This window comes from Centroberyx gerrardi, chromosome 24, assembly GCF_048128805.1.
Source record: "Centroberyx gerrardi isolate f3 chromosome 24, fCenGer3.hap1.cur.20231027, whole genome shotgun sequence".
Classification (NCBI taxonomy): domain Eukaryota; kingdom Metazoa; phylum Chordata; class Actinopteri; order Beryciformes; family Berycidae; genus Centroberyx; species Centroberyx gerrardi.
This window is the reverse complement of record NC_136020.1, coordinates 13,486,739-13,508,042: the sequence shown is the minus strand read 5'-3', so window position 1 is coordinate 13,508,042 and position 21,304 is coordinate 13,486,739. Positions and strand designations below refer to the sequence as shown.

Genomic DNA, 21,304 nt, shown 5'->3' with positions numbered 1-21,304 from the left:
TGGAATTAGGGGGATTGGAGGCGTAATCGTCTTCCCCAGCGATGTGGGGGAACCAAGCCGTTAATTTCCCGCCTCTAACATCCAACTCCAACTCCGCCACTTTGAAAATGGCTGCACTCGCTCACAACTCGCAGCACATGAATGATTCACAACACAGGCGCCTGCACTTAAGATGTTACACGCCATTAGAAGTGCTCTGTGGTCTACGCCTGCAGCCGACAACGCCGGATGTCTGTGTGCGTCTGTAACGTGTCTGTGCCTGCATACGCGCTTGTGTTAAACTCCAATGTTCTCTTGGCTACAGCTGCAGCGTACAATGTTGGATGTCTGTTTGTGTCTGTGTAAGTGTCTCTTCCTGTATGTGCCTGAGTCTGTGGATATATGCGTCTGTGCGAATGGAATAGAGCCGAACAAATAATCTGAAAAACACTCAAAATCGTTATATGAATTTATGCAATTTCCAAATCGCAGAGGCTGTAATTACTTTCTTAAGAGAGAGAGGCGTCCAAAATCGATTTCTGAACAAGGTGTTTTAGTGCTGCAGGTAATCTTTGGTCTGTGAGTCAAGTACAATATTGGTGAAAACCTTTCATCATACTCAAACTCAGTAAATCCTGCACACTGACTATTAACCACACTATTTTTTAACCAAATCACTTTTCGTTAAACAAAAAGTTCTAAAAAATCTCTGACAAGAAAAACTGAATCGCAGTTTAAATCGCAATTTCAATATTCTGTCAAATAATCACAATTAGATTTTTTTGTCAATATCGTTCAGGCCTGATATGGAACTATAGCAGTGGCTGCAGAAAGACAATACTGGGTCTATGCCTGCAGCAGACAATGTTGGATATGTCAATGAATGTGCAGGTAACTCTCTCTCCCTCTCCTCCCTCTATGCCAGTAATAACTCGGGAAATATGACAGGGAGATGGCTGTGCTGCATGTGTATACGTGCGTGTGTGTGTGTGTGTGCAGTGTCTCAGTTTCCAGTATTTCCAGCAGCGGAGCAAAATAACAAAAAATCAAAGTACCAGGCCTGCCCAGGTCACGGGGTTAGTTTCCCGTTGCTGTTGTAAACAGACAAATATCGTCTCGTATTCCCACAGCCATGCATTCATCCCTCTTTGAAATGGATATTCACCCATTTAGATGTACAGGGAGAGTGAAAGGACAAGCGTAACGGAGGAACAAGCACGCATGCATACACTGTCACACATTTGCCCGAATACACACACACACACACACACACACACACACGCATACACAGGTACACACATACACAGCCCGATACCCGCATTCTCAAACAAAAACATATGCACACACGTTGTTAAGCCGATTGTTTTCTACCGCTGGGCCGGCTTTGATTTTTTTCTCTTCCCCTTTCTCTTTATTTGTTTATCTCCAATCCTCTATGAATTATACATACCCCTCCTGAAGTTTATGAAAGTTTTCAATTGTATTCCCCCGGCAGAGGAGAGCAATAACGGCACACGAGAGCGTCGCAAACATGAACTCCCACAAAGTTCACTCGGGAAGGAGCGGAGAAAAATGGAAGGGTATTAACAACGCTAAAAACAAAAGAAGAGTTTTGTTCCAAAATGAGATATCCACCTACTTCAAAATGAGACACCATCCGCCTACTGCTGCGCATTGATTGCTTGTCGTGGAAGCATATTTATTTGCTCTTTCAGAAGTCTTTGCTCGGAGCAGAATACTGCTCAATTTAAGAATTCATCTATGTTGTTGCTGTGGCCCATGAAAGTCAAATCCATATATGTTTGAAAATGAGCAACTTTCTCCCAAAGCAAGAGCCAAGGCTTGAAACCTGCAGCTGTTTTCCACCTGTTTGCTGCAGCGCTACAACGCTGTCGCTCCACTGCCAGAGGAACTGTTTGGAAAATCCTCCAGTACTCATTGAGGATAGATGCCTGAGCTTTTTAAAATGGCAAAGACAAGGCTAGATGCAGGGTGGCGGGGGACTTCTGATGCTGTTCAAAGGGAATAGAGACAGATAGTGAGTGATGGGCTTTAGAAGCGTTCCAGTCACACACACAAACACACACACACACACACACTCTGTCCATCTGAAATCTCGTCATGCAACTGTGACGAGTGGTTTTTGCTGTGTTCAGCAAATGTAGGCAGTTGTATTTAAGTGTGTGTGTGTCTGTGTGTGTGTGTGTGTGTGTCTGTGTGTGAGACAGCTGACATGCCTTGTGTTTTGGTTTAGATTGGCAGTTAAGTCTTACTTCCTATGAATGCCAATGAGACTGCTACCCAAGAACCTGTGTGTGTGTGTGTGTTTGTATGTAGTTAGGAGGATGTGTATGTGTGTGTGGTGTGTGTTTGTGTGTGTGTGTGTGTGTAGGAAGGGTCTTTCCTTGCTGTCCCTCTCTGTCTGTGGAAAAATCAATCTGCCTGTCAGCCATCTAACACCTTCAGCCTATTACACCACCTCGCACTGGCAATACGTGTGTGTGTGTGTGTGTGTGTGTGTGTGTGTGTGTGTGTGTGTGTGTGTGCGCGTGCGTGAGTGCGTGTCTTCATTCTGTCAGCCTCTTTGTTTCACCCTCCTCCCGTCTGCTCCTTGTGTTTTCTGTCTTCCCTGTTCTCTTGTTCTCTTGTCTGTCTTTCTGTCTCAAATCAATTTCTTCTCCTCTTCTCTTCTCCTCTCTTAATGTCTTTCTTTCCTTGTCCGTCCAGGTGCCTCACTTCAGCTGTGTAGCCTTGACAACAAAGTTGAGTGATGACACTTGTTAACACTTCTCCTCCTCCTCAATTTCCCTTTTTGTTTTCTCTCTCTCTCTCTCCTTCCAGATTGAAATTCCCAATTATTTACCTCTTCTCGTTCACTCCTCCATACTTACTCACCTTTGATTTGTTTGTTTGCTTCTTTCATTCGAATCTCTGAACCAACAATACGTGCGGCACCGCAGTTGGGTTTCAGCAGTCGTGATGACAACTTCTCTGATCCCCGAGCATTATTAATCCCCGCCACCCCGCAGAGAGTGAGAGGCAGTCATGGCGCTTAACAACACACATCCCAATAAAAATTATGCATGAAGGCATGAAATATTAGATGATAAGAAACGGCACAGCGTGGCTCACCCCTTCTTATTTAGACAAAGAATGTTTTCACCGGGCAAATAAAAGGATGGTAATGATATTTATGACAAGTTTGCAAGAATTGAATCGCTGAACTTCCGCCCTTATGCTACTTTACTTTTAAAAAAAAAGAGAGATTCATGAACATTTCAGCATACAGACTGTTAGACAGCAAAGAGACACCGTTTTATACCCACAGAAACTCTTACAAATGTATTACATCTATCAAAAAGGCCTACATTGCATGGAGAATTAAAGAATTGATTTTCCTCTGTGCTGCTCGGGGCAGTGGGACTCGTCACACAGTGTCAGGAAGCCCGGCACTCAGCAAGAATGACCGACGGCCTGAGAACGCCTCTACCGAATCTTGCTAAGAGTTTCCCACCCCAACCGGTTCAGCCTCCTTCCCTCTCCTTCATCCTCTCCTAATGCTTCTCTCTCTCTCTCTTTTCTTCCTCAGATCCCCCAGATCAGCTATGCGTCCACGGCCCCGGAGCTGAGCGACAACACCCGCTACGACTTCTTCTCCCGCGTGGTGCCGCCCGACTCCTACCAGGCCCAGGCCATGATGGACATCGTCACGGCGATGGAGTGGAACTACGTGTCCACGCTGGCCTCCGAGGGCAACTACGGCGAGAGCGGCGTGGAGGCCTTCGTCCAGATCTCCAGGGAAACCGGTAGGAGCCCAGTTGACCGCTTTCCCGCTCTTTCATCTCTTTTCTGATATGTGGGCATTAGGTCATTACCGGAGTGAGAGCGATGTGGAGGGTTTCTAGATCATTCAAAACCAGCTGGAGCCAAGTTGACCACTTTTTCTCTTACTTTGAGATGTGATAGATGATGGTTGGCTGGTCTGTCATTGTGGTGTAGACCAGTGGTTGTCAAAGTAGAGTCCAGGGTCCCCCCAGGGGTCCTTGAAGGGATTCCAGGAGGTCCCCAGCAAATTATGGAATAGTTTGATTTCTCTATAATATAATTCACTAGAAATTATCACAATTAGAGAGTGCATAAGAATGAATATTGTAATCATAGTTTTCACTGTCACCACTATTATCGCTCCCACATACAGTTTAGACAGTTCCATAATTCAATACTAAATCATCCGCAGAAAACAAAACAAAGCAAAGATTTCTTATCAAAGGCTTTCTTCCAGTTCTCCGGCTACAAATGGTTGAAGCAAAGTGTACAACTCTTGTTCTTTTTATGTGTCACATTGAGATATTATCATTTGGCGGTCAGTCAGAGTTTTTCTCTGTTGTTGTGATATGATACATGATCATTGGGTGGATCATTTGAGGAGAGCTGTGGTGAGAGTGCCATCAAAATGGTTGTCAAAAAAAACAGGAAACTGGTAGGAGCCAAAGTTACGGGTCTTTGTCTTTTCATGGTGCACATTGAGGTACGGTACATGATCACTGGGTGGTGTGTCACTTTGGTGCAGGCTGTAATTTTAGGAGAACTACAGCGAGAGCAGAGTGGAGCCTGTTGTTTAAAACTCAAGGGAAACTCCAGGGAAAATAGACTCTCCCGGGTCAATTTCAGGCTGGAGATTGAACACTGTGGCATCTGAATCTAGACTGAGAGCTGCTTGCGAAAGTCGTCCCAGCAAGCATTTGATGGAATGACGATGTGTAGCAGGTAGCCATGCTCAACATCAACCCAAACAAACACTACATTTTCACAATAAGATATAAAAATGTGTTTTAATACAGCTTTACCAACTGAACCGAACTGATATCAGAGAGATATTTAGGCCCTGATTTAAAAAATATTATGTAGGTATAGCAGCTATGGACGAATAAGGATGTCATCTCAACTTCTATGCAGGCCGTCGTATAAACACCAATTCAATGTCAAAATGTTTGCTGGGATGAGTATTGTGCAGAATTAGCAGAAAACCGTCAGACCATGTGTAAATCCACAATCCAAGACTCAATGGAGAGCGCTAGTAACTACAGTATATCTAGTGGCTGTATATTATGTGTAAACACTGGGGAATCAATTTGAACCCAGGTTATTAACGGCTATAGGGTATGGCTAATGGAATAGTGTCAAGAGTAAATTACACTTTTTACAGCATTTCTGCTTCATTAGATAGTGCGGCCCAGAGAGTGGCAAGAGAGATGACAGTAAATTACACTTGAGTAAATTAAAACGACAGAGATAGACAGCAAGAGAGAGAGGGAGAGAGAGAGAGAGAGACAGAGAGAGAGAGAGAGAGACGGATCACTTGTCTGTTTTGATGTAAGACTTAAAAGTGCGGTCTCCGCGGTCCTGAGAACATCACTAACCGTTTGGGTGAACGCTGTCTCGAATCAATTTATGAAATACTCCGAGCGATGTTGACAGATCAAAATGCCTCTGTTGGTATTTGTGTTTATCTGTCTCAAATGTTTATTTAAAACACTTTGCGTTGGATGCTGACAAATATTTATGGACTGACAGGGCTAAAGACGTGTTGAAAGCATCTGTCTGTCTGCGTGTCAGTCTATCTGTCGAATCTATCATTCTGGATATTTCTATTTCTATTGTTCTCCTTCTCTCTTTTTTCTCCTGTCTTTCTTTCCATTTCTTTTTCTGCGTTGTTTCTGTAATGATCTAGAGATTGCTGCTGTGTGTGTGTGTCTGTTGCCGTCTATCCGTCCATCTCTCTGTCTCTGTGTGTGTGTGTTAGGAGCCGGCTAGCCCAGGGCGGTGTGCTGTGGCAGTCAGCGCATAGATGTTTACTGTGGGGTTGACTGAGGGGTCGTGTGTGTGTGTGTGTGTGTATGTGTGTGTGTGTGTTCATGTAAAGAGTTTGTGCTAAAGCTGTCCTCAGCTATATGTTTGTATGTGTGTGTAAAGGGTGTGTGCGTGTTCTTGGAGTCAGCAGATAGCTGTGCACCCTGTTGCCCTCTGTGTGTGTGTGTGTGTGTGTGTGTGTATGTGTGTGTGTGTGTGTGAGGGCTACATGCTGTGACAGCAGTCAGTCAGTTTTTTACTCTGCGGCTCTGCAGATGTGAACACGACTAAGGAGAAGAAGGGCTGGGAGAGGAGAAAAAAGGAGGATGAGGAGGAGGGCAGAGGAAAAAGTGACAGAAGAGGGAGAATTCGCAGCACAGACAGTACAGAGGTCTTTGTGTGTGTGTGTGTGTGTGCGTGTGTGTGTGTGTGTTATGGCTCAGAAACGAGAGAGAGAGAGAGAGAGAGAGAGAGAGAGAGAGAGAGAGAGAGAGAGAGAGAGAGAGGAAAGAGCAAAAGAATGGGACAAGTAAGAGGGAACAACAAGAGAATAATGATAGGGGTCCTAGATGCATAGCACTCCCTGCCACTACACACACACACACACACACACACACACACACACACACACACACACACACGTATAGATATGTACACAGGCACTCAGACAGACCCAGAGGGTTGGACGTTAGAGTGCACACACATACACACATATGTAGAGACATGGATGGATGACCTTAGGCACAGACACACACACACGCACACACACACACACACACACATACACACACACAGAGCCACAGGGAACTGCTAGGTGATTATTTTGTGATTGCATTGTAATGATTGCAGCTTACAAGGCACTCTGCATGCTGATACCAACCATCCATATTAATTGGTGTGTAATCGCTGACTTATGATTCCAGACAATGTTTGTGTGTGTGTGTGTGTGTGTGTACACGTGCATATTAAGTGCTAAGGTCCTCTCATTATGGATCCTGACTGCCCTGACTGCCCCCTGAGTGTGTGTGTGTGTTTTAGAGTAGGTCCTCATGGCTTGTTAGTAAGAATACTAGTGCAGGTAGTGACCGTGTGTGTGTGTGTGTGTGTGTGTGTGTGTGTGTGTGTGTGTGTGTGCAGCCTATTATCACAATGTGTCCTATAATTATGAGGCCTGTTTTATTCTGCCCAGTCATGCCCCACTGTTTTGTGTCTTGTCTTATGCAACACATTGTGCACGTCACACACTTAGTCCAATATTTTCTTCTTGAATACAATAGAAGTAGATGTCCCACTTTTTACATGCTTGCTACTCTACAGCTGCTGCGTGGCTCCGCTCCCAGGAGGAGTTGTGTAGGAACTTCTGCACGACTAATTTTTCAGACATGTCTACACTGCAAAAACTGCAAAAACAGCTTGTTACAATGGAAAAATATCTGCTTTAGGGAAAACTGGAAATAACTTTGTCTATCAGGTCATAGGGATGAACAGATCCAAGAAGCTACAGTAATGGTCATTGTGGTGAAGAAGTTTCCCCGTCCTGCAGCTGTGTGCGTTAGCACTGCAGTGGCACACCTTGCTGCCTTTAAATTGCAAATTGACAGAAATAGCATTGTATAGTTAGATCAAAGTTCATTAGTTGTTCTGATGTAGTAAAACTGACCGAGTGAACTTAAGATAATAAGTTCAATCAACACATGCCTGTTTATTAGTTGAATACATAGATTTTATTGCATTCCAATGTTATTTAGTCTTTTAGTGTCAGTTGTTCTGAAAAATGTTTCAAGTATGATTGAACTGGATTTTTATCATGGTTGATATTTGTATTTCAGAGATAAACCTATGACTCACCTAACATACATACAGGTTTCTATCCTGTTTTTACAGTGTATTCATTTTAAAAGTCTCCTTATCCTGCATCTGTCCTCAGTAGAACTATATACAGCGTTAGCCATTTTTGCAGTTCCCCCCACCCTACATGCATCCTGAAATACTCACCATGACTTTTAGGCTGCATGCCAGCGGCCAGTGTCTCGTCGCCCCAAGCCATGGCTTTCCAGTCATGCAGAGCCAGTTTGGGACACAGCTCACTGAGCTTGGGCTAATCTCTTATTTACTCATCATTAGCAATTTGGGTCCATCATGCTACGTTTTCACTTTTATTCACATAAATCAAACTAGCCCAATGATCAAAGGTTAATGAACAAATAAAACAGAGGTCAACAGCGTGGTTCCAAAGGGCAAACAGGGAGCCAATGAACCGTTCGCAGTGGTAAAACTGTGTATCCTGTCACATCTGACTTCAAAGCGACTGCTAGCCAAAGATATATATTTATATATTTTTTTCTGTGGCACTCTATTGATTCCCAGAAGGGGAAAATCTCTTTCCTCTTGTCCCCCTTCCCCACAGGGAGGTCAGAGGTCAGGATCAGCTACAGAGCGGCGCCCCTGCAGCCGGTAGGGATCCAGTGTATTGCTCAGAGTCACTTCAGCGGGGCAGATGCTTGTTGACACGGGGGCTCTAACCCAGGTCTTCCAGTTGAAGGGCGGTCTCCCTACTCACTGCCGCCACCCTGCTGCTTATCCTGCTGTGAAAACAGGCAGCATCTGCCTCCGAATGTAGCTATGCTCTCACACTGCAGCCTCCTATATCTAGCTGTGGTTTGCACATATGGATTCCTATACTGTGAAGCAGGAGGTGCCACTGTATTTACAGGGACAGAAAACAGATTTTAAAATCGAGTCACGGCCCTTTTCTCCTTCCAGTATCCTTCCTCAGCCACCAGCCTCACCTCCCTGTGGATCCCACCTGGGAGTAAAACTACCACATCTACATTCAGACACACTGCAGGGTAGGGGTGTGTGTGTGCATGTGTGTGTGTGTGTGTGTGTGTGTGTGAGAGAGAGAGAGAGAGAGAGAGAGAGTGCATTTGTGTGTGAAAGAGCAACGCTGTGAGTGAATGACTATATATCTTAGTGTGTATGAATATGAGAGAATGAGTGTGTGTGTGCATGCATGTGTGCCTGTGTCTGTGCTACTGTGTGTGTGTGTGTGTGTGTGTGCGTGTGCTTTCATGTGAGAGAGAAAGTTTGTGTGTGAATGAGAGAGGTTGTGAGTGAATAAGGTGTATAAGTGAGTGTGTATGGCAATGAGAGATCGTGTGTGTGTGTTTGTGTGTGTGTGTGTGTGTGTGTGTGTGTGTGTGTGTGTGCCAGTGAATCCACTGGCTCAGAACAGTCACCTCCCCCTGACACTGGCCCCTTTACCGAGGCACTGAACGGCAGTAATGAAGAAGGGAAGAAGAAAGCGGGAGAGAAAGGGCTGAGAAAAATAATTAAACGTTTATCTCCAGTTTCATTTAATTAGTTCTCTGGCTCTAAACTAATCTTCCGCCGTTTTGCTTAGCTTTGCCTCTTTAGTTCCCTTTCAGTCCACGTTGCCCTTCACAATGGGGGCGGTCCCTGTCATTATCCAGGACTTGCTACTGGCTTATGTTGTTTTATTCAGGGTTTTAAAGACGAGTAATGCTTTACTTGAAATGCATTGTCAGACATCCTATGCATATTATAACCAAATATGAGCTATATTTTTAGATTATGCACATATTGGAAAATTACTTGCCTCATATACATTATGGTATGTATTGTAATTCATAAGGAAACTGGAATGAGTGTACTACTTCTTGGTTACACTTGTGAGAATTAATAACATTGTGTTGCATTACAACTTGCTTTATACATTGATATACTGATTAAAATTTTAATGTTATGTGTATTATAATGTAATACAGTGTATTACATCACTTTGTGTTTATTCTGATTATAATGCACTCAAAGTGCTTATGATTCCTTGCACTGTCTTGTAGGCAACATGGAAATGACATTGTTATTGGCAAACTAACACACACCTACTCACACACGCACGGATAAATGCACAAGAAGAAGAAGCAGAAGTCACACACACACACACACACACACACACACACACACACACACACTCTCTCACTCAGCGACTTACACTGAACTGACAATGTTGTCCCTTGGGTCGATTTAGCTCCCTATTGCTTGTCCTTGATTACAGCCCCCTCAGAACTAGAGACTGATACTATTCATCACCACACGCACAGAGGCACACACACACGCACACACACACATGCACACACACACGCACACGCAGGCAGTGTGAACATCAACCCATCCATTTGTAACTAATTACGCCAGCCTTGGTTTTCATCTCAAGGTGAAACTGTCTTTGTTGTGTTCATGAAGGGCCCCAAACTCTCTGTTGCCGGGAAACTTGTTTATGCTGTTGGTTTGTGGTCAGCCTGTCCTTGTAAACTTGAGTGTTGGTATTTATAAAGCCTTTACTCTATATATTTGTGTGTGTATGTCTGTCTGTGAAAGTTGCATGCAAGCATATGGATTGTGTGTATCCATACACTGTTGCTCCTAGTCTGAATGTTTGAAAAAAATGTAAATATGTGGTGTATTTGCTTTACCTGCCTCATTGTAATTAGCTTGTGTGATTTTACTTCATGCTCTAACATAAATTAAACTCGAAGAAGACATTAACGTTTCTCCAAGTCTCCAAACTCTATTATAATACGGCTGATGTTAGCCTTCTGCTGCCGATCCCTCACCTGGGTGGAATTCCCAACATCTATTAGGAGTTAACAGCCCTCTCCAGGCAGCATTAGTGTTGCCAGAAGACGTCCGGAGAAGGTAATTATTACCTGAGCGGCCCTGTGAATTTTTATCCCGCCTGAAACGGCCATTTTAGCGATTTCTCCCCTGCCATCAAAAATTACTTACTGTTTTTCAGAAAACTCTGGGGTTCGCTGTGATGTTATTTCAATCCGGAAAACCACCTCAGTCATTTCAGCCACGTCTCAGTGATTACCAGTGGTTGGGAATTGAAGAAATAATTGGTTTTTGACTCTCGCGAAGCGGTTTTTGCTGATGTGCAGAATGTTACGTAACGCATTTGATTCATATTTTAGGCTCCGTAGACAGGAACCGGAATTTGTCTTGTTGGTGCAGAAACATATTGGCTTACGTAGAGTTTCCAAGTGCATACAGCTCACATACAGGACACGCTATGGCCACTAGATGCCTTTGTATGTAGGCTATGCCATTGGTTTCACCCATGTAGAGATATGCTTCAGTGACCCTACAGTACATTGCTCAGTGCTATCAATTGGATGTATAATGTCCGTTTCAGGTCCAGCAGTTTTCTTGACAGAGGAGTGCGATCCTCATATTCCCTTAGTATGAGAGATAAGAGGAGAGAAAGAGAGAGGGAGGGAGGGAGGTGTGCAGACAGACATACACATGGCGAGTGAGAGGCAGAGAGAATGACACAGACAGAGAAAGAGGATATTGGCGTGTGTGCGTGTGTGTGTGTGTGTGTGTGTGTGTGTCTGCTCTGCCCTCTGGTCCCCTATCCCTATTTGGCCTCTCCAAGTCCACCAAGAGATGAGGAGAGAGAAAAAAAAACCCTCAGCCAGTCGCTGCTAAGCCCCAGAAGTAATTTCAGCAATATTACTGCACCAGTTGGTACACATAGGTTTGTGTTTGCCTATGTGTTTGCGCGTGTGTGTGCATGTTTGAACATGCCTGAGTGTATGTGTTGGGGTCGCAAGGTGTGTGTGTGTGTCTTTGCGTGTTTGTTTACGTGCTTATTTAACTCAATTTGAGCGGATGTGTGTTTATGTAAGTAGGTATGCATGTCTATTTGTGTTGTGTTGCGTCTGTGCTTTTTTGTTTGCGTGGAGTAGGAATCTGCCTGCACAACTTAAAAGCACTTTCAAGCCTCTTCACCGTTCTGCTCCAGTAACTTAAGGTTTTTTTGGGGTTTTTTTTCTCTTTCTTTCCTCATCTTTTTTCAGTTTTTCATCTCCGTCTGCAGAAAACCTCCTTGGAGACAGGGCTCGGGGGGTCATGGTTAAAATAAATGACAAGAACCAATGCTGGTTGGCACACTGTAAAAAAGAATAATGCTTCTTCAACAATCTAAAACCTCAAGGTGCTCTGAGAGTTGTTAACCCTAACACAAAATACCTATAGTGTGGTTTGGAGGGGGAGAAACAGACAAGGAGTTAAGAGGTTTAAATATTTAAATGTACACACACAGATATACACATGCAACCCCAGTCACACACACATGCAGCGATGTCTAAAAGTGAGACGGCAGATGAAACAAAGTGAAATGAAGGGTTTCATTCCAAAACGTATGTATTTTGGGGAAAAAATCATCAGGAAATATCTGAAAAACAAATAATTGTGGCCTCAAAAAATGAAGATTTTATAAACAAATGTCTTAAGATGACTTGTAACTAATGCGTAATGCGCTTAAGTTCCATTTCAGCAGTCAAAATGGGAGAGTGGGTGTCATTTCTTTTAAATGGTGGATATCTCACTTTGGAATAAAACTCTTCCAATGCTCAGCCAGGTCTACTGTCAGTCTCTACTTTACTGTTAAAAACATCATTGGGTTCTGAGATGGTGCTATGCAATGTATCATGCAAGTATGTTTCTACATAGCACCCTAAAAAAATCTCCAAAGGCTAAAGAACCACTATTTGGCACCGTTAGGAACCTTTTCTATTGTAGAGAGTGCGGTTTGGTGGAAAGATTTTAATATGAAGGAATCACAGACTGATAAACTGAAAGAGGGATATTTGGCTCTTGGATACACAGATTTGACAATGACACACACACAGTACACACACACACTGGCACAGAAGGGCACACACACACACATATACACAGATATACAGTATACAGTTATAGGGACAAGAAATATACAGGCAGAAACACTCACACGTACATTGTCAGCGTGTTCAGTTGGTTTGTTGGACTGTCGAAGAGACACACACACATGCATCCACACACACACACACACACACTGCATGGTAATTCCAATTACTGATCATGTTATATTATTTTTCACATCAGTTTTAGTTTACTTCACTTCCCTTCATTTAAATGCAATCCTATTTCCCTACATCTGGGGGAAAAAAGCAGTTTCACCATTATACAAACTGTCACTTGGGTGATTTTGGGAAAGGGCTTAGCTTGGCTTAGTAGCTTTAAGCTGGAAGCATCATTTGTAGAAAATTAGATTTACAGTCACCGATCAAAGGAGAATTTAGCTTTGATCTCGCCAGTCGCTTGTGATCGCATCCAAAGTAGCGTAGTATATTGGTGCGAAAATGTTTTGTGGGCCTCCTTATCTTTAACTCGGCAAAATGATTGAGGTAGCTGAGCGCTGGGCTTATCAACAAAAACAAACAAGTCATAAACCCAAATGTAATATGGAACACAGAAAACATCCCGAACACAGAGGAAAAGACGATAGTGTGCTGGGATGCTTTTGAAGGATTGAAGCTGCTGAAACTCATGCTGTGGATTGCTTTGCATTTTTATTTTTTGTCCATTATTGATTCCTTTCTCCATGAAGTTTTGTTTTTTAACATTTTAATTTTCAATGAAGAGGATTTGCTTCTTCTATCAGTGTTTCACAGTTTTTCAGGTCATGTAGTTTCTGAAAATGCTCTTCCTGACTCAGTGCTGAATATTATTTCCCCCAGTAGAGATACAGCATAATACCTGTGCAATGAAAAACTGTTTGAAACCAAAGTTGGATAGCGATGCCAAAGTCCAATCCTTAATCCAAACGTAAACAGAAATGAACGCCTGCCACACAGAGATTCAACACCCAGAAACTGACTGAATGGGAAAGTTGCAAAGTGCTTATTTTGCAGTAGTGTAGGAAAACGATAGTTAGCCTGAGACAAAGTGAGCCAATAAATGATGAAGTGAGCCGGTAAGCTGCCTACAAGGCAGTCTGGTAGGTAAGAGCCTCACTATCTGAAAAGGTGAGCAATTCCTCCTAAATTACTGTTTCACTTGCTCATTTTTCAACACTATTATTTTTGCTATCCTGTCCAATAGTCCACCTATATCATGTCACCATTACCTGCAGAATGGACTAGTCTTTCTCCTCATTTAAACCTGTTCAGTAGGTACAAGTTGGAGCGACAGATGAGCCCAAAAAGTTGCTAGTTTGATCTCCAGCACAGACATTCTAGCTGTGAGTCTGGTGACTGGAGTGGGGCTGGTATTACATCTACTTAGACATACTTAGGGGGCTGTTAGTATATATTAACCTCATAACATGAGACCCGCCATTGGACTGGCTGGCTGCTGCGTAAATCTGCAGCTCTGATGTCACTTGATGCTGGGGATGTGAAGGATTTTGTGCAAGAGGTTAAACAGGAATATGTGGAATGACAAATACAGTTACCATGTGTAAATTCATTCATTCATACATTCATTTTCCATACCCGCTCACTCCTATTCAGGGTCACTGGGGTGCTGGAGCCTATCACAGCATTCCATGTGTCACACAGAAAAAAAAAGTTCTTTAAAATGAATAATTAGTGACGTTTTCATATAAATAAATATATTTTGCAGCTTTTGCAGTTCTAAACACCAGGTGTCAGTTAGGTCTTTCCCGGGAAAAGTCCTCTGGCGCCCAGGAAGAGATGCATTTTGTGTTTCTTCCAGCATCAACTATGGTTTGTTTGGGATAAATAGAAGAATAATTGGGTAGTTAACATGAGCAGCGATAGCCACCATGGCTGAACAGACAAAGAAAAGAGCGCCACCTACAGAAACTCAAACTGCATCAACAGAAAATCCGAGGAAAAAGACGTCAGGATTCAAATTCATGGTTGGAAAAAGCTCCTGGGTTGAGGATTTAAAGCTGTCCCAGACCATATGCCTGTCTTTCCCTGACCGCTGAGACTTGGCCAAACCTCTCTGCTCAGCTTGACCGGGCCAGACCCGATGTATCGCACACAGAGAGACAAATGAGGCCCGTTCCCTCCCGCCTGGCAAGCCCGGCGAGTCGAGCGCTGATGAACTCGCTGCGGATGTGTTTCGTCGCTCTCCGCTTCGCCGCTAATGAATCAGACCTAGCTAACCACATACACATCTACACATATGAGCACACACACACACACACACACACACACATGCTCCCTCTGCCTTCTCTCTTCTTCTCCCGCACACACACACACTCGCACTTCTTCACACACAAATGCACACACACACATGCCCCAACAGGCTGATGGATGGTGAGCTGGCGGAGGCTGATTAGCTGGGAGTGAATGGGGCGGAATTACAACTCTGTCGGCACGGCGATTGCATTGTTGCTTTGACAACGATCCATGTCGGATTGCTGGAACGCCGGGATGCGGGAAGAGTAATCGACGCTCTCCATCTGCCTCGTTGTCTGCGTCTTTCTCTCCAACCTGTCGCTTCCTTTTTCCGTCTCTCTCTCTTTCCATCACACTCTCCTCACTTCCATTCACCTTCTCTCTCCTCTCCCACTATCCCTCTCTCCTTAACACGCCGTCCTCTATTTCCTCTCGTCGTTCTCACCATTTACCTTCTCTCTCCCGCTCGCTTTCTTTCTTTTTCACACCCGTCCCTCTCTCTCTCATCTCTCTCTCTCTCTCTCCATCTCCCTCACTTTTAAGGAATAAAAAAAAAAACCCTTATTTTCACACTGACACCCATGAGAAATCATACAAAGAGTTTTGTGAAATGGGTTTTCTTGGATCCGTGAGACTTATTCAACACATTAAAGTCTCCGTGGAAAAATCCCTCAGCAAAAAAAATCACTAAAACCGGAGTTTAAAGGCTTTCACATGACAGTTGTAAATTGAAATCACATAAAAACAGATTAGAATATTACCCTTGATGTTTGTTTGATTATCTCTAAAACATTTCTGCTTTATTAAAGAACATACAGCGGAGTGCGGCGGGAGAAATGAGAGAGAGAGACTTTGAATGAAACCTGAGAGCAGATGGTATACATCTTACCCCTCTGGGCCACCAGCCTTTGTTCGCATCTTTGAAAACTTGTGTTTTTTCCCCCCTTAAAGTTCAACTTCTGTTCAGTTATTTGATCATCTTTGAGAATTCACTGTGCAGATGTTGGTGTCTGGCCCAGGCTGAATAATGGTGCTGAGCTGGATGTAAATTCACATTGACTGCAAGGCTAGGATGAACACAGAGCCATCTGAAAGTCAAAACATACAGGAGACACATATACATACAGAGAGACGGTGAGACAGACTGAAAGACAGATGGATGAAAACTCACACACATACACACACACACTCACACACTGAGATTCGGAGACAGACATAAAGATAGATGGACGGAAAAGCACACTGACACACACTTTCCCACAATTTCTTCAGCTCTATTCAACTGATGCAATCGACTTGTCTGAACCCAGTTTCATACAGCGAACAATCTCAGACAGTTTTACCTCCCCGCAATCTCAGTGGGGGAAAGAAAAAAAAGTTTTGCAGTCTCACTTATCAAAGTTCTGCTTTTCTGTTACATTGGCTGCCCTCATATTTACATCTAAATGGCCGTTGATGGTGACAGAGATAGTGCATCCCCAATTATGTAGCGGAGTTGGCAGTGGGATCTGACAAATGGAGGGTAATGGCTGAGGGTTGGAGGCATTTCCAACCCTCTGCAGCTTCTCCAGTTTAACGAACGTAGCTGTGTCTCCGCAGTTTGACTCTGACAGAGTAATTTATTCCCCCTCCGCCGAGCGGTATGAAAACCACGGATTTAAAAGTTTCAACACTTACCCAAGCCTTCCCCCATTTTTCACTCCAGAACGAAACTGTTATTATTCAAAAGAGGGATGTGACTTTATGCAGGCTTAGACATGGCCTTATATCTTCACTTATTTTTCCTTCTTTCTCTCCTTTTGTACTCCCCTGTTCCCTGTTCGCTGCTTTTGTGTTTTTCATTATATGCATGTGCGTCTTTCCTGCTGCTGGAAATTAAAGTGTGTGCTTTATGTGTATTCGGTGAGGCACGCTGTCTGCCTGTCTGTCTCTCTTTCTGACTGTTCAGGCACTATGCATGTGGTATAAATCAGTTCATATTCATATTTTCAAGTGTTAGAGAGACATTGGCAAGGGATTCGTGTACTAAACATATTAACTTTGACTTTCACACTCAAAGTTAATGGCACTAGGCTGATACAGGTTCATTCTATGGTTTGAGAGCTTTTTAACATTAAGAGGTGCCTGAATTTATCGGACAGATGGTTGAAAGCCTCACTTGCCATATCAATTTGACATATATAGCTCTGTTTATTTAAAGATAAAATAACACATTCATCTAATATCAGCTATTTCCCAGTACCTGTGCTTAGATCAGGCTGGTACATATACAAGCAGTGCATTAAGGGCTCAGAGGCACTTAAGCACAACTGGGCACTTGCTTTACAAAGAATCAAATATAATACATTTCAATTCCTATAATGAACCTGCCATCCTGCCGCCTGCTGATCTAACTTCCTCATATCCAGCTCTGTAGCTATTTTGATGAAGACATTTATATTTTGCGTGAGAATTCATTTCTAAATAAAATGTGTTAAAATATACCCTAGCAAGTGCAAATAGAATCATGCTCTACAAGCAGCAGAAAATGTGCCTTTTTTCCTCTTGTGATGCTGCTGTATCTACCAGAGGCGTCATTCATCCACACATTTGTATTTTTAACTATTTCAAAGTATCCGCTGCTGTCACTTTGATGGGAAGATCGTGTGTTTTTCAATGATTTTCCAATGATTAATGTATTCATTTAGCTGAATGTATTCATTTAGGTATGGAAAACAAATTCAGCGTTATCTCAAGAAATATTTTTTCGACTGTGCTTGGCGTCGGTGTCATTCCATGCATCAAGTGTTTCGAATGGTGTTGAGTTTTCAATTAACAACTGGCGGCGATGCCTAAGAACAGCTCTTTCAGAAATAACCCACCCACATATACAAATGCATGCCTCCGGCCTACACACACATCATCAAGGAACACACACGACTATGAATATACTTCTACATCTAGACATTGATGGGCAAACGCACACACACACACACACACACACACACACACATACAGACTAATAAACTTTGTCAACACTATTTGAGTGAGAGATTCACAGCTAGAAACATTATCTCAATCACTGTGTCATGTGATGTCAATGAAGAGGAGAGAGAAAAGAGAGAGGAGGTGGCAAAAGAGAAAAGGAGGTAGGAGGGAGGAGAAGAAAGGGAAGGAGAAGAAAGGGAAAGAGTGAAGAGGGAGGAGAGACTGGAAAAAAGGGAGAGGGAAGGGGAAATAAGGGAAAGGGAATGAGAATAGAGATGAGAAGGGGAGAGAGAAGAAAGAAAGGAGATGGAAGGAGAAGAACAGAGAAAAGAGGGGTAGAGAGAAGAAGAGAGGGTTAGGAGTGAATGGAGCAGATCGGAGAGAAGGTAAAGGGGAGGAGAGAGGAAAGGAGAAAGGGAAAGTAGGGAAAAAGATGAAGACAGCATGAGAGGGAGGCTGAAGAGATGAAAGAAGAGGGTGAGAGGATTGCAGAGGGCAATGCAGAAAAAGGTGAAGAGAAGAAAGAAAAGGTGATGGAAGAGGAGAAGAAAGAGTTAAATCTCTGGTGTGTCATTTGAATTTGCCATGCATGGCTGGTGTTTCAGTCACACACTGACTCAATTTCGCTAGCAAAACATGAACTGGCATTACAGGCTAGCTTTCACACACACACACACACACACACACACACACACACACGCACACACACACACACACACACGAAGAATATGAGAAGAATATGCAGACATATACTATACATATATTGTACATACTCTGTCTCTCTCACTCCTTTCTCTCTCTCTCTCTCTCTCTCTCTCTCACACACACACACACACACACACATATTACATCACCTTATTCACCAACATCACTTTAGCGTTATATGCCATGAAAATGCCAACTCTGGTTTGAATTATTGCAGCATCTGCTCAGCATCTCTCTCTCTCTCTCTCTCTCTCTCTCTCTCTCTCTCTCTCTCACACACACACACACACACACACACACACACACACAGATACACATTAACTATTTAGATACCAGAGGTGAAAAAGGAGGTGAATATGAATATTACATGTGCTGAAACCATCTCCTCCTCCTCCTTAACCGTTATCAATCCCTTACACCCTTTTTTTCTGACATAAAAGTGTATTTATGCTGGAAGCATTTAACCCATCAGCCCTGTTAGGTGGGAGGGAAGGACGGAGGGCAGAGAGAGAGAGAGAGAGAGAGAGAGAGACAGGAACAGAGAGAGGATGATTTGGAGGTGTAGAGGCCAGGTGAAGTGACAGCTTAAGGGTTGGGGCAGAAAAGAGCTAAACAGCTTTGCATTCACATTTTGTCAGAAAATCAATTTTGTCAGAAAATCAAACCCAGAAGACAAATGATAAACAAACATGCATCCTGCAGCTTAATAAGCTAATTTAACAAACATAATTTATAGTTATCATGGTTAGTCTGGCTAATAAAGGTGCATGTGTACACCACCAGTCAAACGTTTGGACACACCTGAGTGAATGTAATATGTTAAATATCTTAAATCCATTTTGATCTAAAGGCTTATGCTTAAATGCTTGAAATGTGTTTTTTTAGACAAATATAAATAGTGAAGTTGGTGCCTATGTATGAATTTCTTTCCAAAGCCTTTGCCTTTCCATCAAGGCAAAGGGCGGCTACTTTAAAGAATCTAAAATATAAGATAGTTTGGATTTGTTTAACACTTTTTTGGTCACTGCATAATTCCATTTGTGTTATAGACTCAGTTTTTCATTCTGCCCTCAGATTCATTATTCCTATGACACTCATCATTGCATTCTGTATGACAAAGTTGGTTGGTCCTCTCTGGTACAGAGGTGTGATGGTGTGATAAACATATTGGACATTTACCACTTAATATAACATCTATGCTGGATTGGACCACGGGACCCTGCCAAACTCGCTCTAATAACTGTCTTATGCTTCAAGCCCCGCAAGTTTATTCTGAACTTGGAAAATCTGCCTTTAGTTTTCCTGCGCAAGGCACGTGGAATTATCTTCAACACATCCTCAAGATCGACACTCTCGCTAACTTTGGACAGTTCAAGAATATGATCACAAACCACTTCACTTCAGTGTGCAACTGTTTTAACTGAGTGTTGTTCTCTTTTGATTTGTTCCACTCTGCTTATCTTCTTTTTAACTTGTATCTCGACATCGTTGCAAATGAGGGAAACCTCAATGATTCTCCAGGCTTAAATAAAGGTTTGAATGACTGAATGAATGATGTCTTTGCTATTATTCTAAAATGAGAAAAATAGTAAAAATAAAGAAAAATGCGTGTGTCCAAACTTTTGACTGGTGTTGTATGTAAGTGTTTTCTACCACTGAGTGAGTCAAAACTTGATTTTTCCCCCATGTTGAGAAGCATAGCGTTATACCTCAGAAACTCGGGTAGCAGAGTGCCACCTACCTGCAGGCAAGGCAGGCAGGACTGTGCTTAACTCGTTGTTAGGGAAGTTTACTGTCGCTCTATTGCCTGTTGCCGTTCTACCGCATATTGCCTCAGTGTGAGTGCAGAGTGAGAGGAAGGAGGGAGAGAGCGTGTTGGAGTGACAGGACATTTTTATTCTATTCTCGGTCTATTCTGCAGAACTAATCTAATTATTCAGATAATTCCACCTCTCCAACACTGACTATTACACAGCAGGAACACACACTGCTTATTCTATATGGTGAGAGAGGAGGTGGGTTTAACACTTCTCTCTCTCTTTCCCTCCATCTCTCTCTCTCTCTATATATATATATATTTCTCTCTCCATAACTTTCTCTAATGCTCTTTCTCTCCCTCTCTCAGACACACACACACACTCACACAATTTCTATCCTTTGATGTGATATGTTAAGGTTAATATGTTAAATTATGCAGTGATTTAATTAAATGAATACATGATTCATGTATTTTTATGCTTTTTTCAAGTAATTTTATACATAAACTGCGGAAGCTATGGATACAGACACTGCGGGGTCTCTTCATTTAAATTCTTGTGGGTGTATTCACTTTCTGATATATCAGGGACAAACAGACAGATCGCCCACCAACACATCTAAACACACATCCAGTAAAAAAAAAAAAGAGGTGAGTTACTCATACATTGATTTTTAAATCCATTCCGCACAAATGATTTCTTTAGTTGTTTGGTTGAATTCATTGTTTGATTTTTTTTTTTCTTTTTTATTTCAGTACTTTTTGTCAATTCTTGTATGCCTTTTTGCTGCTGCGTTGCCATGGTAACACCATGGTAACAGAGAGACAGCGGGATAGAGGGATGAAGGCAGGGCAGCAGGGAGGGGGGTGGGGGGGGTGGGGGGGGCGAAGTCCTGGTGAGTTTGTGCTAACAGAGGGGGAAAGTTTTCCTCGTTACTTCCATGTAGGTTGCTTATCATTTTCCTTCAGGACACAAATCAGTCCATGCCTTGACCTTCTCCTGCTGGGGGAGACGCTGGATTCAAACCTGCGGTGCTGCGAGCAC

General features: G+C 42.9%; 1 protein-coding gene across 2 annotated transcripts in view; it reads left to right on the top strand.

Annotated features, from left to right (window-relative positions):
- The first annotated feature begins 3,658 nt into the window (after nucleotides 1-3,658).
- Nucleotides 3,659-21,304, top strand: part of grm8a (glutamate receptor, metabotropic 8a) — a 157,737-nt gene continuing 140,091 nt past the window's right edge. For both annotated transcript variants that reach the window (XM_078282145.1, XM_078282144.1), the window contains exon 1: nucleotides 3,659-3,785. In XM_078282145.1, the coding sequence (XP_078138271.1) occupies nucleotides 3,674-3,785 (112 nt within the window). In that variant the 5' untranslated portion in view covers nucleotides 3,659-3,673. The remainder of the gene's footprint in view (nucleotides 3,786-21,304) is intronic.